Source organism: Rhineura floridana, chromosome 1 (genome assembly GCF_030035675.1).
Source record: "Rhineura floridana isolate rRhiFlo1 chromosome 1, rRhiFlo1.hap2, whole genome shotgun sequence".
NCBI lineage: Eukaryota > Metazoa > Chordata > Lepidosauria > Squamata > Rhineuridae > Rhineura > Rhineura floridana.
Genome location: NC_084480.1, coordinates 140842587 through 140863783, shown reverse-complemented (window position 1 = coordinate 140863783; position 21197 = coordinate 140842587). Strand labels below are relative to the sequence as shown.

General features: G+C 41.6%; 1 protein-coding gene across 2 annotated transcripts; it reads right to left on the bottom strand.

Moving 5' to 3' along the window:
• Positions 1 to 1201: 1201 nt before the first annotated feature.
• On the bottom strand, positions 1202 to 21049 carry TMEM175 (transmembrane protein 175). Of its 2 annotated transcripts, none has more exons than XM_061634257.1 (10): positions 20760 to 21049; positions 15901 to 15939; positions 15090 to 15187; positions 11885 to 11936; positions 10523 to 10558; positions 8122 to 8205; positions 7486 to 7650; positions 5728 to 5806; positions 4359 to 4488; positions 1202 to 3458 (listed from the first exon to the last, which is right to left on the bottom strand). In XM_061634257.1, exons 1-10 carry the CDS (start codon positions 20904 to 20906, stop codon positions 2795 to 2797), a joined length of 1494 nt encoding a protein of 497 aa, XP_061490241.1. In that variant the 5' UTR covers positions 20907 to 21049; the 3' UTR covers positions 1202 to 2794. The 2 variants fall into 2 exon arrangements, with proteins under 2 accessions (XP_061490241.1, XP_061490249.1); XM_061634265.1 differs by lacking the exon at positions 20760 to 21049 and adding an exon at positions 20572 to 20750.
• Between the last annotated feature and the right edge of the window lie 148 nt (positions 21050 to 21197).

The window sequence follows — 21197 nt, the reverse complement described above, 5'->3', positions numbered from 1 at the left end:
ATTTTTAAAATAAGAAATTCATTTTGATTGCTTTTTTCTTGTACAATTGAACAGATACGATAAAACAGTTACACTGTGGAAGCTTCTTAATTCAGTAAAAGGACTAACATATTTACATTCCAAGGACACTTCCAAAGACCCATTTCCTGCAGAAATGCAGTGTTTTTATGGAAGTGGGCATGTTGAATCAGTGTGCTTTCCTGCATTGCAGATGGGGGCAGTGCCTTGCCCCATTGGGAATTGGTGTCCAAAAGGATTAGTGCAGTTAGAATGGGTGACACATAGCCATTGGACATAAACATCTAAGGTAAAAAGTGGCAGATATCTGCACTAGATGGTAGCTCTTCTGTGAGGTACTTCTTTCTCTAGTTCTCTGAGTGCTGGAGGCAACAGCCACTTGGGAATGCCCCATTTGAAAGTGCCATTAAATACAGCTGAGATTTGAAAACCATCTTTTGCACTTGCTGGCTTGTTGAAGAACAAAACAATTCATGTAAAAGTCTGCTATTTATAAATTATTTGGAGAGGCTGCAAGTGACATTTGCTCAAGACCAAAGCAGATGTGATACAGGAGATGTGCGATTAGGATCTCCTGGGTATTTTAGATTTTTCCCAAGTTTGCAGTCTCACAGCTGCTTTAAGAAGTGATATTTTGGGAGAGGATGTTTAATCTTTTCCATACCCTCTCCTGCCGTTGACACCATGGGCAGGGAGAAGGTAAGTACTGCAGCTGTGCCTGTCTGTATGAAGCTAATAGCAGCTTGAGGAGAAGGGGCTGATTTAGATGGGTAAATGAAAAGGGTTTAAAGCTCAAGGTTCCAAAGTCATAAAATGGGGAGATGGTACTAAACACTGGTTCTCATAATGCACTAACTGGAACCTATCTAAAATTAAGAAATGCTATAAAATTTTCAATATAATTGGTAAATTGCCTGTCACTATCAGAAGGTCCAAAAGGGCTACACAGTGTCCAGCAGCTACAGTGATGCTCATATTTTTGTGAACAATTTTTGGTAATTTGGTTTCATCAGCACTATGTTACTGCTCTAGCCCAACTGCTAACATTTCTTGGCTACCCACGCCTATATACAGTATGTTTATTCTTTCCCTTCCCAAGTAAGAGTGTTTCATTTGAAGTTGTTAAAGCTTCTAATTCAGAAAAAGATGTTGAAATAAAATAAAACTCCTGACAGTTGCAATTGTAAACACAGCATTTTATTTAATCAAAAATATTCAACTCATTTTTAAATTAAGAAATGTATAAAATAAGGGACCAAAGAGCATCACTAAAGGACCATCTCTCAGATTACAGGCTGAATTTCAACATACAATATAGTGCAAGGCTCCAAAGCAAGTATACAATGATCAGTCAAGTACAGGCTACTGAGCGTCATAAGCCACTCAAAACAAAAATACTATTTTACATCCATAGTAAAGTGCAATGAAGGAAAAAGCACAGAAGCTATTTAGTAGCCTATTTAGTGCATTTCAAGAAGCAGTTCTGCTGTTTTTCTGAGTGGCATAATGCTGAGCATTTCATGGAGAATTTACATCAAACATTAGGTACAGAAAGTTCTTGCTTCAGACTAGTGGCAATATCCAAGATAAATAGGCAGCCTTGTGGATTAGCCAAGGCCCAAATGACTTTATACTGGAAGTATCACATTGAAGAAAAGAGACATGAAGCCAGAGCTGGAAAAAGATTTAACATCCACATGTACCAGCCTCAACTTTCTGCAAGAAACAGGATGAGCCTTGCAAAGGTGATGTTAAATCTTTACATTCCTAGACACTTAGATTCCTGAGTAATGTTTTCTTTCAATTTTTCCAGCTCTAGAAAAACCATTTACAGCAACTTGTTTTATGGATTCACAAGTCAGTTCCCCAACACTATACATAGTAGTTTTCATTTCTATTTCAGACCAAATACATCCAAACATGTATTCCAGGAAGCAGATGTTGATTTTCTACAACAAGCACACCCTGGAATATGTGACAAATTCAAATAATGCCCCCCGATAACATGAATGTTAACATGAATACTCATATTACCTTATCACCTTTTCAGGCTATGCCCACTAACTTTAGGAACTTAGGAAAACTGCCTTATGCTATGTCAGGCCATTGTCAGCATTGACTAGAAGCAGCTCTCCACGGTTTCAGACAGGAACATTCACAGCTCTACCAGGAGATATGGAGCGTACCTGGGACCTCTTGCATGGCAAGTGTGTGTTCTACCACTAAGCTACGGTTCTTTCTCTTACTCAGTGCCTCAAAAACAGAGCTGATGCCAGAATGCTCCTTCATTCTTCTTGCTCTTCCTCCATTACATCAAAAAAGCTCTGTTGATAGAGCCATATCCCTACTCACTGACCAAAATGCCAGTCTGCAAGCAAAACATGGGGAGTGGACCTCTGATGACTCCATCTCTGGGTTTGCATCTAAAATCTTTATATTTGGAGCATCTATGTTTTATGAACAAAAGCCCTATATTGGTTACATGTTGAATATATGCAGACATGTTCAAGTCATAGCAATACCATAGTTTTCCCAGTAAAGTACAGTAGGGCCCCACTTTGCAGCGCTCTGCAGCGTTCCACCTACACAGCGGTTGTCGATTGCAGAAAGGCCCCACTCCTACGGTGCTTGTTCCACTTTTACGGCATTTTTTGGGCATTGGGCGCTATTTTAGACAATGTTGTCAATGCGTTCCGCTTTACGGCAGATTTCACTTTATGGTGGCGGTTTGGAACGGAACCTGCTGTATGAGCGGGGCCCTACTGTAGAGAAAAAGCTATGACAAGGTTTCAGTAGGAGACAAACATGCTTCCTCTTCTTCTAATACATTGTCCCTTGGCCTGAACAGAGACATTATGAACCCCAACACCAGCAAACAAATTCTGACAAAGATGCGCAACACTAGGAAGGCAAATGGGACAATGATCTGCATGAGATGAAAGATTGCTGTACTCAGTTCACTTACAATACACGTTAGGAAGAAGGCTGCAAGGCTCACACAAGGGTAGAGAGCAAGCTTGGCAAACATAAAGGCATGTTCTTTGCCACCGTATCGTGCAAAAGGATGCAATGTTTCTCTTTCATGGAATAGGGCAGCAGTCCAGATGCCAAACTGAAAGATGCTGGCAAAAAAAATGGTAACACAGCTAACCTGGATGGCTTCTATTTCATTGTGAGACTTCTCTGCAAACTCACTAGTCAGCTGGTAAGCAAGTGGCAGACCTCCAATAAAAGCTAATGAAAGGGTATTAAGGAGGCCCATCAGTCGCGTTGCTTTCATCACGTGAAGGAAGAGAGAATGGTGGACAAACCAGAGAAGGCCAATAGTTACGAAAGATCCAAAGTAGGCAAGGAAATTTGGACCATATTCACTCAAGGCATTGATGAGATTACCATGGTATTTCTCTTTAACCTCCTTAGTGTCAGGAACATTATCTTCACTGTTGGGGGAAAAAATATCTTTCAGCTGGACATACACAGGCATCAGTTTATGTAGTGATATTTTATGAATTTCTGTATGTTGCTTTAGTGTTTGGAAATAACTCTTTGTAAGGATTACATTTATGCAAAGGAGGAGGATCAAAATGAACTGGTCATTTTTTGGTTACTCAGTAGGATAACAGGAGATTACAGATCTAGGAAAGTTTTTTGAGCAATGTAATGACCTGGGCTATATGTGTGCCATAATTCCAGAGAATGCAGAAAAAGCACAGAATGTGGCAGTAGGTGCAAAATTCATGTTCTGTAAGAGTTCTCTGCTTTCAATCTTCAATTGGAGCATAGCTACAATGTGCTTAAAAGTGTGCAATGCCTAATGAGAAACCAGAAGGCTGGCTGAATCACTTTTCCACTCGTTAAAGACTGGGCTTCAATGCCGGCCTAGTTCCCTGGCCCTTCTAATGACTAGCAAAACAAGAATGAATTATTTTTTTAAGAATTGTAGAATAAATTATGCAAATTAAGAACAAGCAAATAATCACAAGTTGCATATTTATATGGGTCCCAGAAATTCAGTTTATTTATTTTAGCATTTATATACTACTTAGTATTTCAAAAATCTCTAAGCATTTCTCCTAACACAGATGCTGGATTTCTTGGGAACAGAATTTTAAGCTTTTTAGCATGCAGTACACACCGCCAACATGAAGCAAAGGTGGAAATTACATCACTAATATAATTGCACAAGAAATTTGTGCAGGGCATTAAGGGGAGTTCCAGATCATAATAACAGAACATCCACCTCCACAAACACTTTTTTTCTTAGTACTGAATTCTCATATGAAGAACAGCAATACTGGATGGAACTTTATTCTGATGCATTAAGCTGGCTGAAGACTTACCATATATCCAGAATTAATAGGGTTGCTACAATTGCATAAACTCCGTCACTGAATGCTTCTACTCTTTCCTTACTAAGGGGTTCCGTGATGTAAGAAGTAAAAGACTCTACAGGGACTTCCTCTTCTTGACCTGCAAGCCACAATAACCACACTTAATGAAAGTATCCAGCTTTTTTAAAATAAAGTTCTTAAGTCTATTCATTTTGTCTCATTCTCTAGAAAGAGAAAAATGTCTTCACGAGAATTATTTAACCATGTTTTTCCTGCCTACCGCCTTCTATCCAGAACTTGTTAGGAGAGCCTTTACAGTTCATAGACAGAGATTTGAAAACGATGTTGCTGGAAACCTTAGGGTTCCTTGAGAGCACATCAGGGTTTTCAGTGCATCAGATCCTCACCCTCAGATTCAGAGGCTCCTCCTCAAGTCCCAGAACTAGGACACAGTCCATGTTTAATAAAAAGGGTTATAAAAGTCAGACTAGGCTATTTATTGATTTTTAAATCTTTATTTATTTCAAAGTATTCTGTTTGGTGACTTTTGATCACGTCTACTCTTGGAATCCAGCTGGTCAGCTGCCTCCCCTATACTAAATGATAATAATATATTTACATTACTCTCTTCTACCAAAAGTACCTTGAGTGGCATACAACATTATATCCCCATATAATTAAAGCAATAAATATGCAAATACAATAATTTCTAAAAGCAACGAAAACATATGATTAAAGCAAGATACAAACTTAGCAGCAAGAGTAGAATATATTGTACATAAAACCAGAAACAACAAAATTAGGTGTAATATATTAAAACCCCATCTTCAATTTCTGGTGAAAGACACACAGTGAGGGAGCCTGATGAATTTTGGCATGGGAATTGCAGAGTTGTAGGAGAAGACTTGGAGACATACTTGTATCACGCAACCACTGGCACACAAAGGAGGGTGAAAGCAACTTCTTTGGTCTGAATTGTCCTATTTTCATGCTGGACAGTACTTTCAAAATCTGCCCTGTCATTGTGAATAAGATAATTCATCTGAATAGGATTGTTTAAGTCAACAGCCATTCTACTTAGCTGTGTCTGGAGGAGAGGCTAGACATAAAAACCCACTCCGCTAGGCTGACTAAGATCAGCTATCATTTTGTCCTCTCCTTTCCCAGAACACTCTCCTCAGTGGCTATTCCAGCTGGACACTTATAGTATCAACTATGTAACTTGGTATATTTAAAAACTGGCCCAGGAAGTTACTTATTTCTGTTCTTTTCCCTTCCATTTTTTCCTTGTGTATTGTGTCTATTAAATTGTAAATCTGAGGGCACAGGAAGCCTAGTTTTTTTAATCTTTAAAAATAATAAAAAAGAGGATACTCACCAAGAGCCTTGCTTTTAATCCATTTTGTTAGGTGGCTGACATGTGGGAAAAAAATAACGAGCCCAAGAAACACGTAAGACTGTAATGAAATAAGAGCTTGTTTATTGGATGGTAACATGCTCAGAGGAATCCCAGGGTTTACAGAAGTACAAAAACACTTTAAAAAAACCTCCCAAAATTAAGGGGCATTCCCCACCCCTCACAAGCATACTCAGTGGACACAAAATGCCAACTGACTGTTGAGGGCAGAAAAATTGGGAGGGAAAATGGAATGGAGTTCCTAAAGATCATGACTGGCTGGCACCCTGCATAGGACTCCACTCCACACATTTTGTTGCAAGTTCTACTATAATTTACACAGTTCCTCCTTCTGTGGATGTCAACTATCTAACAACTCTTGGTTCCTGCTACAATATGCACCTACACTTCCAGGCTTTGTCAGGAGTATGTGCAGTGTTGGTTTAAGGGAGTTCAGCTTCCTCCGGCCTTTTCTCCTGTATTGACCAATGGCTCTACACTCCCCACTTCCCCATGCTGCAGGCAGACGGTCTGCTTTGTTTTTGATCTTCTTTCTCCCACACTCCAGCACCTGCATGCTTCTCTGATCAAATGTTTGTTCAGTGCTATTATTTACTTATGTAGCTTTCCCCCTTTAATGCTCTGAAAAACTAATTCAATGTGGGGGTGGCTTTGTGATTGACACAAAACTCAGCAAGCAGTCCCATGCAAATCAGGAGTCTACTCAAAATCAGAAACCTGTGAACCCTATGGAAGCAAAACAACAGTAAACGTGGTGAGTGCACAGTGGGCTTGCCACTGGTATGTCAGGAAATACCAGAAAGCCAGGCTCTACAACTCCCATGTTCTCTGTACCTACAATTCTGACATTGCTGACATATTTTTAAGTGTTACACATTTAAGTATGCAAAATGTTTTATTATTTTAAATTTTCAAAATCAGCACCCTGGGTTCTACCCCTCTGTCACATTATAGTACTTTAAGTAAACAAATTAGTGAAACTTTGGGTATGGCTATGTAAATACACAAATAAGCATTTCCTCCATCATTATGCATCCCTGTTGTAATAGTAATAGGTATTTTAGTAGTTGAATTACAAATACAGTAGGGCCCCGCTTACCGGCGCTTCGCATTCCAGCATTCCGCTAATGCGGCTGCAGAAAATCCCACTTTTTAAAGCCGATTTTGTGACATTTTGTGACATTTTGCGACATTTTGACATCATTTTCACACGATGGCCCCATTATAGTCTATGGGTCCCGCTTTACGGCGGGGGCCTGGTCCCTAACCCGCCATATAAGCGGGGCCCTACTGTATTATTTATTTGACCAGGTGGAATAAAGCTGGTTATCTGACTTGTGAAAATGAATTCAAAGATGAATTGTTATTAGCAACCTAATTCAGTTGAACAACTTAAAAGTAACAAAACCCAGACAACAAATTATTATTTACATGCCACAGAAACCTTTGCTACAATGTCCAGTCAAATTATTTGCTTTCTGGGCAATTATGATGCTCTCAAGATTCTTCCCTGCCTTGGGAATCCTGGGATCACCATCACTGCTCAGGAACCACTGTAGCATGGGCTGTGAACACTCTAACAGATATAGAGAAATGGGTGCACCAAACATGGCAACTTTTTCTCTTTTTTCAAGTTCCACTGCAGCCCTGCTTGTAAAGCAGTAGTATCCCCTGGCACAGAGTTTAGTAATCACTATTCAACTTTAAAGGAGGACTTACCAATGGGATGAAGAAAAATGAGAAGATGGCAGCAAAAAAACTAAGGGTTGGTCCTCTTAGTATAATCTTCAAGATATGATATTTATAAAATGTCTGGTTCTCAGACTCCTGTATTTGGTGATTGAGTAAATATGGATGGTGGAAGCCATACACTACGATCACTGCCTGCAGTGAAGAAACCATTGCATTAGTATGGGATTGTTCAGACATAATGTCAAACCATTATGCATTACAAGAACCACCCTCAGACTTATACACTCTTTTCTCCACCTCCCTCTTATACACTTGAGATTTAGTAATTCCCAATCCCAATTTGCAACGAACCTTAGTTCGTTATATTGTTCATGTATGCAAACTATGGTTTGCGTTTGCCTACAAACCTGGATCATAAACCTGAGAGCACAAGGCAGTGCAAGGATAAAGCAGTCCAGTAAGTCCCTACAGATTCTATCAATTCTACTGGCGGCTGCAACAAAGGAATCTACCACTTCCTCTGGGAACTAAACAAACACATTCTCTCATAAGGAGGGCACTGTGTGTCAGTATACAATCATCACAATCTTCTATTAACGTCTATGATGTCTTTCCTACTAACATTAACCTAATCTTAAATACTGAAATGAAAGCCAACTACACCTGGATAGCGCCAATTATAACACTGCAGCTACTGAACATGAAAATGCCAAATGATACATCTGGAAAGGAAGCCATTAAGGAGAACTGCAAGACAAAATGGTAGATCAGTTACAAGCTGTAAAAGGCACTAAAGGGAAAAATACCCAAGATATTTCCTCACATCAGCTATTTATAAAATTATACATTTGCAAGCTCTACTTTTTATATTCCCTGACACTCAGATGAATCAATAAACTTGTAAACACTGCAAGTTATATTGAGAGAGGATGTGAGACACTCTAAAAATCCAAGTATATTATATTAACTTGAAGAGGAAAGGAATAAGAAATGCTGAATTTCTGATGCTCCCTTAGTGAACAGGTGCTTGTTTACAGAATTCTACATTGGACTAAGCGATTTATAGCTTGATTAATGAACCAGCATATTATGCTAAAAGCTATTAGAGGGCACCAGTACAAGTGCAGTGAAATTTCTGTGCTATCTGGCAGAGCACAGCTTCATGTCAGGATGAGAAAACAGTGCTGATTGCGGGCTATTGCTGAAATAAAACACAAACACCATTCATTGGGTTAAATCATGGGCCACTTTATTAAACGGAATCAATTAGAATAATGAACCTGCAGAGGGGAAATCAAGTGCGGGAGCATTCTGATGATCCAGGCAAAGCCTGCTTGCAGCCATAGGGCGACTAAACCTTGCCTGAGCCCGGGGCTGCCCTGTGCCAGACCTCAGCTCAGGCCACACCCTGAAGATGTGTAGGGGGTCCAACCCGCATCACCGCCCCCCGGAGCCCTGAAACTCCGAGCGGATGAGGCACGTTGGCCCCAAAGGCGGCCCGTGTTCTGCCTCCCGGGCCGTATAGCCCTGAGCTGCAGGCCCCCGGACCGCCAACCGCCCCCAAAGGTGCCTAAAGGTGTCACCTAGCTGCCCTTTCCCTTTAAACCTTTTTCCGCACTTCTTTGCCACAAGTGACCATTGACATATTAAAGCTAGAAACAGACCAATCAGCCTATTAACCCCAAATTCACCCGTGCTAACCCTTGACCCGTCCCCCCAACCAGTGTGGAGTAGGCAAAAGAAACCTGCCAGCAAAGCGAGGCAGGCAGGTCAAAAATTCCTAGTCGGCCCCGTAGCGACAAAATGAATCACACTGCAGCAGAGGGAGGGTCGGGCGGGCGCCGCCAAAATTCAAAGGAGGGCGGGAGGCTGGTGGAGTGGCCTTAAATGGCCTTCAGCCGCCCCGCCTCCTTTCTGTGTGTCACGATGGCGCGCTGGCGCGCCGCGTGCACACACACACACCCCTGATGGCGGCTTGGGCTTCGGCCGCAAACTCGCCCCTTAGCCCGGCAAGTACCGGGCACGGAACAGGATTCTGAAAAGAAGATACAAGTTTTAAAACAAAGACTAATTAGGGCTAAAAAGCTTTAATCAGATGACAACTCTTTATTCTGAAAAAGAAATTTTTCTAAGTGTGCTCCTATACTGAGGCATTGAGTCAACAGGATTTATGAACATAGGGAACAATCCACAACTCTATAAAATTATGAAACAATGAAAGATCCTGTGCAGAAGCTTCCCACCCTGCTTTTCTGGGGTATCTACTAATCCAATTCTCCTCTCACTTAGAGTTGCAAGCCTCAGTGTAGTTGCAAAGAAATGGAAAAGAAAATATATTGTGAGAAATACTGTAATACATAGTAAGATAACACTACTTTTTTCCTTTGTAGTCTCTTAGTCCTTATTCTTAATAAATTCTCTTACAACTGGCTTCTGGGTTTTGATGTGCATTTGTGACTGCTCAAGGGATTAGCAGTCTGGATTGCTCTGGTTTCATGCTAGCCATCTGGAGGTAAGGGGGATCACAAGTAAAGCAAGCTGCTCCTGGTCTTGTGATGACAGGAGGGAGGGAGGGAGGGAGGGAGGGAGGATACTTTCTTGCTCAATAGTCTTGGGATTTGCTCCTACCCAAGGCCAGAGGAAAAGAGGAGCTGCTAGCAGTTTACCTAAGGATTAGAGAGCCATGGTAGGCATAATAGGCATACTGATGGCTTTCTTCACCTTTAGAAATTGTTACATGATAAGATGTGCTTCTGAATAGATAGAGTACCTCACATACACTTTGCTTGCTTTTCACTTCAGGTGTTATTCACTTGTAATTAATGAAGTTTTGCAATAACTGGTTAAATGATAAATCTTCAACTGACTGACTGATATAAAGCTTAGAAGTAAAAACATTACAGTTTATTATTATACTGTGCCAAAGTTTTTAAAGCAACATAATTGTACCTATTTCAATGAGATGTCCATTCTAACAAGCATAGTCTTAAGTTTTAAAAGTAATTTCCTTCTCAAAAATCAAAGTGATAACATGAAGAATGAAAGAAGCAGAATGCTTACTTACTGTGTATGGCAAAAAAGTAATGAGCATCATACATGCCTAGGAGAGGGAAGAAGGGATTCAACGTGTGAGAAGAAATGGCTTTGTCAGTATGTGAATACAAGTTAAGCCCCTTCTCACATTATCTTCATGGTATGGAAGATACTGCAGTTTGGCTCCTTTCTGCATTGCAAAGTTATGTTAGAAGCCCTGGACCATACTGCAGAAGCCTATGCTGCAGCTTCTTCCCCTAGCAGCCTCACAGAAAGGCACAGGAAGGAGCCAGAGCATGTTTCAGGGCTTCATGTATTACTTTGTAGTGTTGTAGCAGTTCCCACTTAATAACTGCAATGCAACAAGGTAACTATAATACACATATTGCCTGAGGAAACCTCTATAAGCCTCAGGCTTTATCCAACCCAGGCATGAAACACAATACAGTAGGGTCCCACTTTTCAGCAGCCCGCTTTTCAGTGTTCCGCTAATACAACGGTTTTCAATTAGAGTAAGGCTCCACTCATAAGGCGCTTGTTCTGCTTTTACGGCATTTTTCAGGCTTCGGGTGCCATTTTATTGATGGAGTTCCACTTTTTGGCGGGTTTCACTTTTGGGCAGGGGTCTGGAATGTAACCCACCGTATGAGTGGGGCCCTACTGTAATAGTATGAAGAAATGCTAACCTTGATGTTTACAGTTCTGTGCCAAGTATTCATTCATATTGACATCAAGTGGCTTTTCACAGTCACCAACATGTAGCCTCAGGCCATTTTCCCAAACTATGCTCATATCTGTTTCTTGTGTTAGATCACAACATTTTAGGGCACAATCCCACAGGTTCTTAACCAGCACAAGCCACCCTGAAATAAATGGCAGCTTTGCAAGAACAGTACTTTTGTGCAACTCTCATTCATTTTAAGAAGGCTTGTACAGAACATCCCTCAGGTTTGTACAATTTCTGTCTGTAATGCACAGGGATAATATAAAACCTCCAGTATGTTGGTAAGTTTCAAACTATTTATATTTTGCACTTAACATTCAGTGTTACACATTCACATTCAATGATGTGAAAAGGATTATACCTGTATGCCAGATGGGAATTTTTTTCCTGCAGTTGTAATGCACCTGGTGACTCAGACACCAATACCAGAGTAGAGGTGCAATAGAAATGTAACATCAGTAAAGTTGGTTAAAATGCATCATAACCCAATGCTAGATAATTCTATTTTTGAAATATAAAATACTGCAATTTATAAGTAAGAGAACATCCAAAGTGGTTCCATTTTGGTTCTTGATATTATTCAAAGCAGGCAATATCTTGCTAGCTATACCAGTGTTTCTCTTTGTTTCCTTTTTTACAGACCTTTACCTTTATTATTATTTCACTCACCAAATTTAGAAGGGCAAGTACGTCATCTATAAGTTCAATCACTTGAAAGAGTCTGAGAGAGAGTGAGAGAGAACCATTAATAATTCTGCCTGATGAAACACATCTAGAAAGCTTTGACTGACAGACATGCATGTCTTAAGTTTCATCCATTTAATGTGAAAGTCTCAAGTTTGATGACAGTGTCATTTTGGAAAAGTTACACCATGCCCCCATTCTACAATGAGTCCACCCATATGACTTCTAGTTTTTCTATATACAGCATCAAGACAGAAATGAATATGAAACTCAGAAACTTCCCTTTCTGAAGGATACTGACAGAGATCAGACAGGGCCTCCCCACCAGGCCCCTCATCAACTTGGCAGGCCCTTGGGTGAAAAGATCACCCATCAGTACACATCTCTTTCTGCAACCCTCACACCTGCTGTAACTTAGAGAAACTGAGAAACAGCAGAAGATTTTCCTGCCCTTTCTTTCTTACCTTATCCAAGCCTCAGAAAGTCCCATCTCTCTATATGACATGTACAAAGGGCACAGCATATTATCTCACTTAGGCTGCTCCTCTCTCCCGTGTTGAGGGTTGGATAAGATAGGAAACAGGAGAAGTCTCTAATATTGTAGCACAAACAAGAGAGATCTCTGCCCTCCCCACAAGGCCTCTGCACATGCAGCAGGACTTGGGGGGAGGAGTAGGGGAAGAGATGATAGAACAAACCTCAGAGGCAACCTGGTAAGCCATACCAGTATCTGTGTATCCCTCACTGCCATCACCAACTGAAAGAACTCTCCATCCACTTATGCTTCTTTGTTACACCTGTTTTGACCTTTAGTAGCTCTCATCTGAGAACTGCTTATAGGAAACATTTTGTCTCATACGCTGGGCATCAGTGTCCATAGCACTGAAGAACAGAAATGCCTTTAAGACTGGGATGGGAAACCTGTGCCCCTCCAGGTGTTGCTGGACTACAACTCCCCTCATCCCTGACCATTGACCATGTTGGCTAGGGCTGACAGGAGTCCAACAACATCTGGAAGGCTACAAGTTCCCCGGCCCTGCTTTAAGCACAACACCCTTCAGAGGCATAAGGGTGAAACCCTTCAAAGTTATATGCATGCAAGAAGGGAAGGGGGATAACCATGCATACAGCTGGAGGCATCTTTTGAAGTTTCTCCTGCAGAGGCTCACTTGGCTGAGAAGGCAAGCTGCTTTTCAGCTTAAAAGTGGCTTGTCTAGTTAGCTGTGGATGCCACTGCAGTAAAGTTCAATGATCTCCTTTGCAGCAGAGCAGCAAGAGCTGATAACACTCTTCCAATTATTTATTTATTAAATTTATATCCCACCCTTCCATAGGGATTTACTATGTTAAAGGAAATAGTAGGATTTACTGTGTTAAAGGAAAACTGTGGAAATGATCTCTTTCTCATCTGATAGGACAAAGCACTTTCATTCTGGCTTTTGAGAACAGGCATCATGCTCAAGCTTGTAAAGAACCAGTAACAATCGCATCGAGGCCAACAGAAGCTTACAAATTATATTTCTTCTTCTTCTAGGCCACAAATGACAAACCAAGGTATGTGTGGACAGGTGGACTGGTTAAAATATAATTGTAAGATGGTAACCTAATGAAATTGTTTGGCAGTAGTTTTGGGGACAGACAATTAAAAAAGGACTTCTGGAGACAAAATGCTGTTCATTTATGGAACTAATTGACACAAGATGTGATGATGGCCACTGGGTAAAATGGCTTTTAAAAGGAGATTCAGTCTACAATCCTAACCCATTACCTGGGAGTAAGCCCCACTGAATTCAATAGGATTTACTTTTGAAAAGACATGGTTAGGATTGCACTGCTAGACACATTTGAGAAGCATAGTTTTGTCACCACTTATTGGGCGTGAGAGCTAAATGGAACCTCTTGATTCAGATTCTAGAGGGGTAGCCAGGTTGCAGAAAGACCAATAAAGAGATCTGGGTGCACTAACACATTTAGTATGGCATGAGCTTTTGTAAACTAGAATCCATCAGATGCATGAAGCACATGGAAAATGAAATGCAGGAAGTACAGACTGTGACAATTATGTTAAAGCTTAACAATGACCACTCACCCCTAATCTAGCTACTTATCACCAACAATAAGGTACATAACAGAGACACAAGCAGAGGGATCACATCCTACAACAAACCCCAGTGCCAACTCTGTCCCTATGACAACTCAGGAAACATTGTTACAGGACTTAAATAATGTCAGCCGCAACACCAAGGGTTCATTCATTTGCTCTTCTTCCAGTGTGATATATACTATCAACTGCAGGCAATGGCCTTCTGCATTCTACATAAGACAGGTCCATCTCTATGTAGAAAAATAAAAGGATATAAAAATCTGACATCAGAAATGGAAACATTTGAAAATCAGTGGGGACATTTCCACTTCTTAGAAGACCCTGCCACTGACTTTAAGGTTGCTATTCCTACACAAAGGAATTTCAAAAGGAGACTGCAGTGTGAAGCCATAGAATTACAATTCATCAAGAATTTAAATTCTATTCACCTGTAGCTTGATTCAAGACAGCAGGTTTTTAATCACATTGCATGTGATTATTATATTACGAATGCCAGGATGTTTGTGTTATCATAAACACTTCTTTGTTAATCAACATAGGTAATGTAATTGTCACTCTCTATACTTACAGCGTCCCTTTCCCATCTGACCTCTTTTTCAGTTTCTTCCCATCCCCACCCCATATGTATATAACCTACTGCTTAGGCTAACTTTTCATGCATGTGATGACGTAGACTCTAGTACATGAAAGCTTATGCCAAAATACATTTGTTAGTCTTTAAGATGCCACAAGACTCTGTGTTCAGAGGCAGCATGCTTCTAAATACCAGTTGTTGGAAAGCAAACCACAGGAAGGGCTACTGCCTTTATGCCCTGCGGGGCACTATGGGAAACAGGATGCTGGATTTGATAGACCTTTGGTCTGATTCAAAAGGGCTCTTCTTATGTTCTCTTATGGATTTATTTTTCCAGGGCTGGTTTCATTTGCTTTTAGAGGCAGTTAATGCAATTGTCATGGCATAGCTCAACACAACTTGCAAGCCAAGTTACAGGACGCCTTCCCTCCTTTTATAAGCTACATGCTACAATTTTCTAGAATTTTAATTGTTGGTGTGGGTACCTTCTCAATGCATTCCTAATTGCATACCTGACATGAGCTGCCCAAGCAACTGTTACTATTAAAAAAGTCATCAGATAAACAGCAATTTTGGTGGCTAGGAGCTGCTGAGCGCTTTCACCCAATTTCTGAAATAAAGCACAGCATTTGTCAAATAAGTACCTATCATTTATAGAAGAAATTAGTAAAACATGACATTGTGCAATTACATTCCACACAAGCAAGAATAAAGAAAAAACAAATGGTAAAATAATCCTTAATGTAGTAATTGTAAATTTAAAAACAGAACAAAACTCAAACCAATATATGTATTTCTCCCCTCTACTTGGTAAAGACACACACTTGAGACTGAAACCTTCTGAATAAGGGCATATCTAGCCCATGGACATCACTGAGGCTTTTAAATTTGCCTGTCAGTTAAGAAGCAGTACAGATGTCTTATACTGCTTCTAGCCTAGAAGGGCTGCTCTCCAGACTACTCAGGAAAGCATTGCTGTTAGGCCAAAAGCAGAATATGAGATGATGTGCTGCTTCTATCCTAGCAAATGTGGGCAAATAAGAAGACATCCTAGAGGTCTGCCAGATCAAAAGAGACCGACTTGCCACCTAGGTGAATAAAGAGGAGGAAGGGGGAGCTACAGGAGGGGGCTGAGTGTGGGTTGTAGGGCATCTGTTGCCTTAAACAGTAAACTGAACCTGAACTGGAAGTTTTAACTTATTTTAGTACTGAGTGTTATATGTCCCATATACTGGAATAGCCATTCTGGAGATTCAGAGTGCAATCTAAATTATTAAACTGAATTACAATCAAACAGTATACTTAATATGAAATACACAGTACCTGATCAGGATGTATCTTTGTATGGGCCACAGGCAAAATCTGCAAAAGAAGAGTCATACAGCTAAAACAATATACAATTTTATCTTGCATACATGAGTTAGTTTGGGGACAGGGGAAATAGCTGTGTTTGTAAGCTGTGAGGCATTTGAAAGATGCAAAGACAGTGTGATGCCAAACACTGGGACGCAGAAGATGTATGCTTAAGGTATTTGGAATACAAGATCAGCATAAAAATTAATCTCACATGCAAACAGCTGCCTTAGAGCCAAGCTAGATATGATGTGGAAGATTTATGAATCTCCTGATATATTTTCTTTTGTCTACAATAAGCTACCAGTCAGTCAGTCATAAACTTTATTGCCAAGCCATAGTCCTTTACAATTTACAGTATACATTAATAGAAAAACAACTGTGGTCGTTAAAACAAAGTCATAGGCATATTATATTAAAACATGACATAAAACGGTAAAAAAATCTTAGTATTGCCTCCTAGGGTTCAAATGGTAAGTCTGTGGCTTACTTCACCCTAAGCTTTTGTGCAGCCAACGCAAAGAGGGCTACCCTATGCGTGACTGAAGGGTCCTGGTCCAATAAGAGACGGACAATAATTTCTTGCAAAGGTCCCTGGGGGATCGACAGGCCATCGAGAAATTTAGATCTAGGGTGGGAGTATAATGGACATTCCAGCAAATAGTGGGGTAAATCTTCAACCACTTCCATACCACAGATACATAGGCTTTGAGCCCATGGGACTTGAGTATAGCGACCTGACAAGACCATAGATGGCATTGTTTGGAATCTTAATGTGGTAAATGCTTGTCTAAGGTTTGGTGAAAAGGAATAAGTCAGGTATCTTGCTCTCTGGTGATCCGTCTTAATTACCCGGAACCAGGTTGAGAATTTGGAGTTGCTAATTGCCAATCGATCGATCCAGTAACAATGTTGGAAAATTGCCTCTTTCAACTTGGGTCGGTTTGGGACATTTAGCGATGGTGTTATATGGTACGAGTGATATAGGCTGGATATTCTAGAGCTCCAGAAACTGTCTCTAACGGCCAGATCGTAGCATAATTTTGAAAATCTGGTGGGGGCATTTTTTAAAGATTCCCAGAAGTTAAACAGAGCATAGTGGGCACGAGCACTAATTAGGGGGAGGCCTAGCTCTGCTCGAAGGAATGCTGCTGGTGTGCCCGGGGTAAGCGCAAAAGTTTTCTTAGGAAACTATTTTGGATTGCCTCAATGGTGGACAGGGTGGACCTTTCCCAACCCCAAATAGGCGCTCCATATAGGATCTGAAGAAGGACTTTATTTACAAAAATGTTTAAAGCGGGGAGGACAAGATTACCTCCAGCAGTCCTATGGAAGCTTAATATAGCACCACAAGATGTTAGAGCTATAGATTTAGTGTAGTTTATGTGTTTTTTCCAGGAGAGGTTATCCTGGAAAAAGATTCCTAAGTACTCAATAAGCTACCAGAAGGGTAGGTGTTGGATAGAGGCTATAGCGTTGGGGGGCGGGAAGGATTTTGTTGCCTTAATGTAACCCCTCCTCCCCAGCAGTTATTATCCAGTAGGAAGGGAGGACATATACCTGTATTGTACATGATGTCCTCCCATAGCTAATAGGAGCTTTGGGCAAAGAGGCAATTTCCACCGGGAAATAATGGCTTAGACAGGTAAGCAGCAGGTGAACCTAGAGTTGCAGGATCTTGGATAATTACAACAGGTCAGCTTGCTCTGACATGGTTTGGAGCTTAACTGAGGTTTTAGGCCAGACTATTCGTCTCAGGCTCTACCCACTTTCTGAAGAGTGGAAAGCCTGGAACTTACAACTTGACTGTCTTCCATACACTTGCACAGCTTGCCACTAGTGAGCAGGCACTGGGGAGCACCGAGGTCCCAAGAGGATAATTCCTTAAGGAATATTGACTTTTGGGGTTCTAGTTCAGGGGTCTCTGGCTCAATGGGCTCCCAGCTGGCAGCCTTGGTGGTGGGCCTTGGGTTAAGCATCTCCACAGCTTGTACAGCTGGTCTTTCTGATCCAGGTGGTTCCTTCCCCTCTGTGTCAATGTCCTGGCTGTTGATCAGGGTTATCCCACATAACAATTCTGATCCAATTTCCCCACACACACACACACACTGAAAATGGGATATTTGAGACAGAACTTCAACATGCATTCAGCAACTGCCTTAAATTATGACCCAAGAACATCTTCCTCACTTTTAAGTTCACTCCCACTAGGGACTGGTAAAAAATGAGTTTGTTCTAACTCATTTCTAATAATGTCTAGTTTTCTAGGTAACACATATTGAATCCATCCCCAATCGCACCGTCATGTGAACCATTTTTACACCACTTCACTGGGGATTCAAAATTCCAAACGCAGGTCACAGAGGTGTTTAATGAGCATTTAGTCTGATTTGTTTGCAGAGAGATTACACGATATCAGCAATTGAATGAATATTCATCCTGCTTGCTTTGTGGAGAGAGTAGACAAAGTTGCATCAAAGCAAGTGTTATCCCACACTTTCCAGTCACTTTCAGGCATTATCCCACACTTTCCAATCACTTTCAGGGGTGTAATCATCCAGGGTCTCAAGGGGTCTTAGACCGCTTACTTTTTGGGGAGCAGGGTCCCAATGTCTCCAGTGTTCTACAAGCCAATCAGCATGAAAGTGGAGTGTGTTAGCCACTGAGAAGAACCTTCCAAATCTTCCCTTGGCCTTTTCTGCTGATTGGAGCCAATCAGAGTGAAAGGAAGTGAATTAGACACTAAGAAGACTTAGGAGTGTGGAGATGATAAGGAGTGTGGAGATGATAATGGAGAGCAAGCATGTGAGTGAGGAGGCATGGCTGTGAGGGGGCATGGTGTCACTGACATGATGGGACCATGCACTTCTGAATTTGCCACTATGTTACTGGTCACTTTCCTCATCGCAAAAAGTCCAATCTTTTGGGGAAGTGGGTTTGTTTTGCAAGAACTCCAAGCCAGCTTTAACTGCGCAGCCTGAATTCACTGGTATGTGATTGAATCCCACCCCAAAGTGACAGTCTGAAAGTGCCCAAATGAACTTGTAGCACAGGGGTGATTCTAACCCATTAGTGATTGATGAAAGCATCAGCCCATATCCAGAAGTAAAGAAAGAACAAAACACTGAAGAGGATGATAGGGATATTCGGGGGAAGTGAAAGATATTTCCAAGAAAATTAAGATCTATAAGCAAAATTGCAGATTTTCTCAACGTGCTTTCCCCACCCAACACTAACTTACAATTAAAGTGGTTAAAGCAGTGGTTTTTAACCTTTTTGGGGTCATGGGAATCTGATGAAAGCTATGGACCCCATAAATAAATAAATAAAATTTATTTTATACTATTGGAAACTTTTTTTTTTTTGCACCCAGTTCATGGACCTCCTAAAGACCACAGGTTAAGAATCCCTGGGTTACAGCATGGTAGAAGGGTGGTTTTTTCCACCTTTTCAGCATATTATTCATGTTACTATGAAAATCATACAACTTTATGCAGTGGGCCTTACTCCCAAGTAAGTAAAGATGCTGAGTAATGGTTTGCAGCCACAGTGTACAGAGCACTGGACTTGACCTAGGGAGTTTGGATGCAAATCTCCCTTCAGTCCTAGCGCTCACAGAACAACCTCAGTTTAACCTGCCTCAAGAGCGTTGTGAGATTAAAATTCCTCATTTTGGAGGAATGGTAAGGTATAAATATGATGGAATATGCACATCACTGTGCAATGTAACCATAAGGAAAAAGGCAGGCTTCTGCCTCACTGATGAGAAGGGAGAGGCAAGGGTAAAGGTGGATTGCGCTCTTGAATGAAATAGGGATCCTAATCCAATTTAATGATTGTGAATATAGTATTAAGGATGAGTTTAGAAGAGGCAGTTTGGCATAGTGATTAGAGAGCTGAACTAGGCCTTTGTTGTTATTGTTATGTGCCTTCAAGTCGATCACGACTTATGGCAACCGTATGAATCAGCAACCTCCAATAGCATCTGTCATGAACCACCCTGTTCAGATCTTGCAAGTTCAGGTCTGTGGCTTCCCTTATGGAATCAACCCATCTCTTGTTTGGTCTTCCTCTTTTTCTACTCCCTTCTGTTTTTCCCAGCATTATTGTCTTTTCTAGTGAATCATGTCTTCTCATTATGTGTCAAAAGCATAACCTCAAGTTTCATCATTTTAGCTTCTAGTGATAGTTCTGAATTAGGCCTAGAGATACCACAAATTCCCACTCAACTACAAAGCTCACTGGGGGGAGGCGCTTGTGTCAATTATTCTCATAGTCAACACACATCACACAGAGGAACGATTCTTAGAAAAAGGACAGGGTAGAAAAGCAATGAACAGATAGATTAATGCAAACGTGATTGTGCGATGTGGTGAAAAAGGAGAGCTTTTGCTTCGTGTTTTTATCCGACCATGGTGTCTTAAAGACTATATATTTAAAGGGGAGGGAGCTGGGTTATACCCTTGTAGCCCAGAAGCTTCGCTCCTTTCATGAAAAAGGGCAGCACCAATGCTGAGGTTTCTTTAAAAACAGGAGCTAGCCACGCTCGTTGTCACGAGGATGGTCTCATTCCTATTTATAACTAGGAGAGCGGCTCTGTGTAGCTTCGTGACAGCCGGAAACTCAACAGGTGTAGCTTACCTCACTCCCGCATGCTAGGAAAAGCATAAAGCAAAAATACAACAGGTGAAGCATTTCCCTGGCATGGAATAATGCGGAATACTCTTCACCGGTTGAACGTCCGCCTGCCACGCTGATGTTAAAGGCACAGACGCCTCCAGTCTTCCAGCAAGAACCCTCCCGGAGGCTCCCAGCGGCCTCCGACTCACCATGACGGTGGCGATGATGGAGAGGAGCGCGTCGCTATACGCCAGGAGCCGCTGCGAGGCCTGCGTGCCGCCGCCCAGCTCCCCGCGAGGCCTGCCCTGGCCAGGCGGCGTCGGGACGGCAGCGGCGTTAACACCTGCTTCGGCCATCCCCCTTCTCGGACGCACCTCAGCGGAGCGCCCCTCGGTCGCCTCGGCTACTGCCCTCAAAAGAGGCGGTAACACACCGTCCCCAGTCAGTTCCGCCCGCGGCCCAATCAGACCCGCCCTGCTCTTGGCGGGAGGCACCGCGGAGTTTCCTCAGAGGGCGAGAAACGGGAGGGAACAGAGTCGCGAAGTTAGGAAACGAACAGAGGAATAGCAACCTTGTTGTAACTATATCCAGATAGCTGCTCCGTCTCTGCATGGGGATACGCTTGGTGGCTGAATTCACCCCTTCCC

Coding starts and splice junctions, on each gene's coding strand:
- TMEM175 (XM_061634257.1), bottom strand. CDS start 20,906: ATGGCCGAAGCAGGTGTTAACGCCGCTGCCGTCCCGACGCCGCCTGGC. Junction 15,940..20,759: donor CCATCATCGCCACCGTCATG/GTGAGTCGGAGG, acceptor CTTCTTTTGCAG/ATTTTGCCTGTGGCCCATAC. Junction 11,937..15,089: donor GCTTGGGCAGCTCATGTCAG/GTATGCAATTAG, acceptor ACTCTCTCTCAG/ACTCTTTCAAGTGATTGAAC.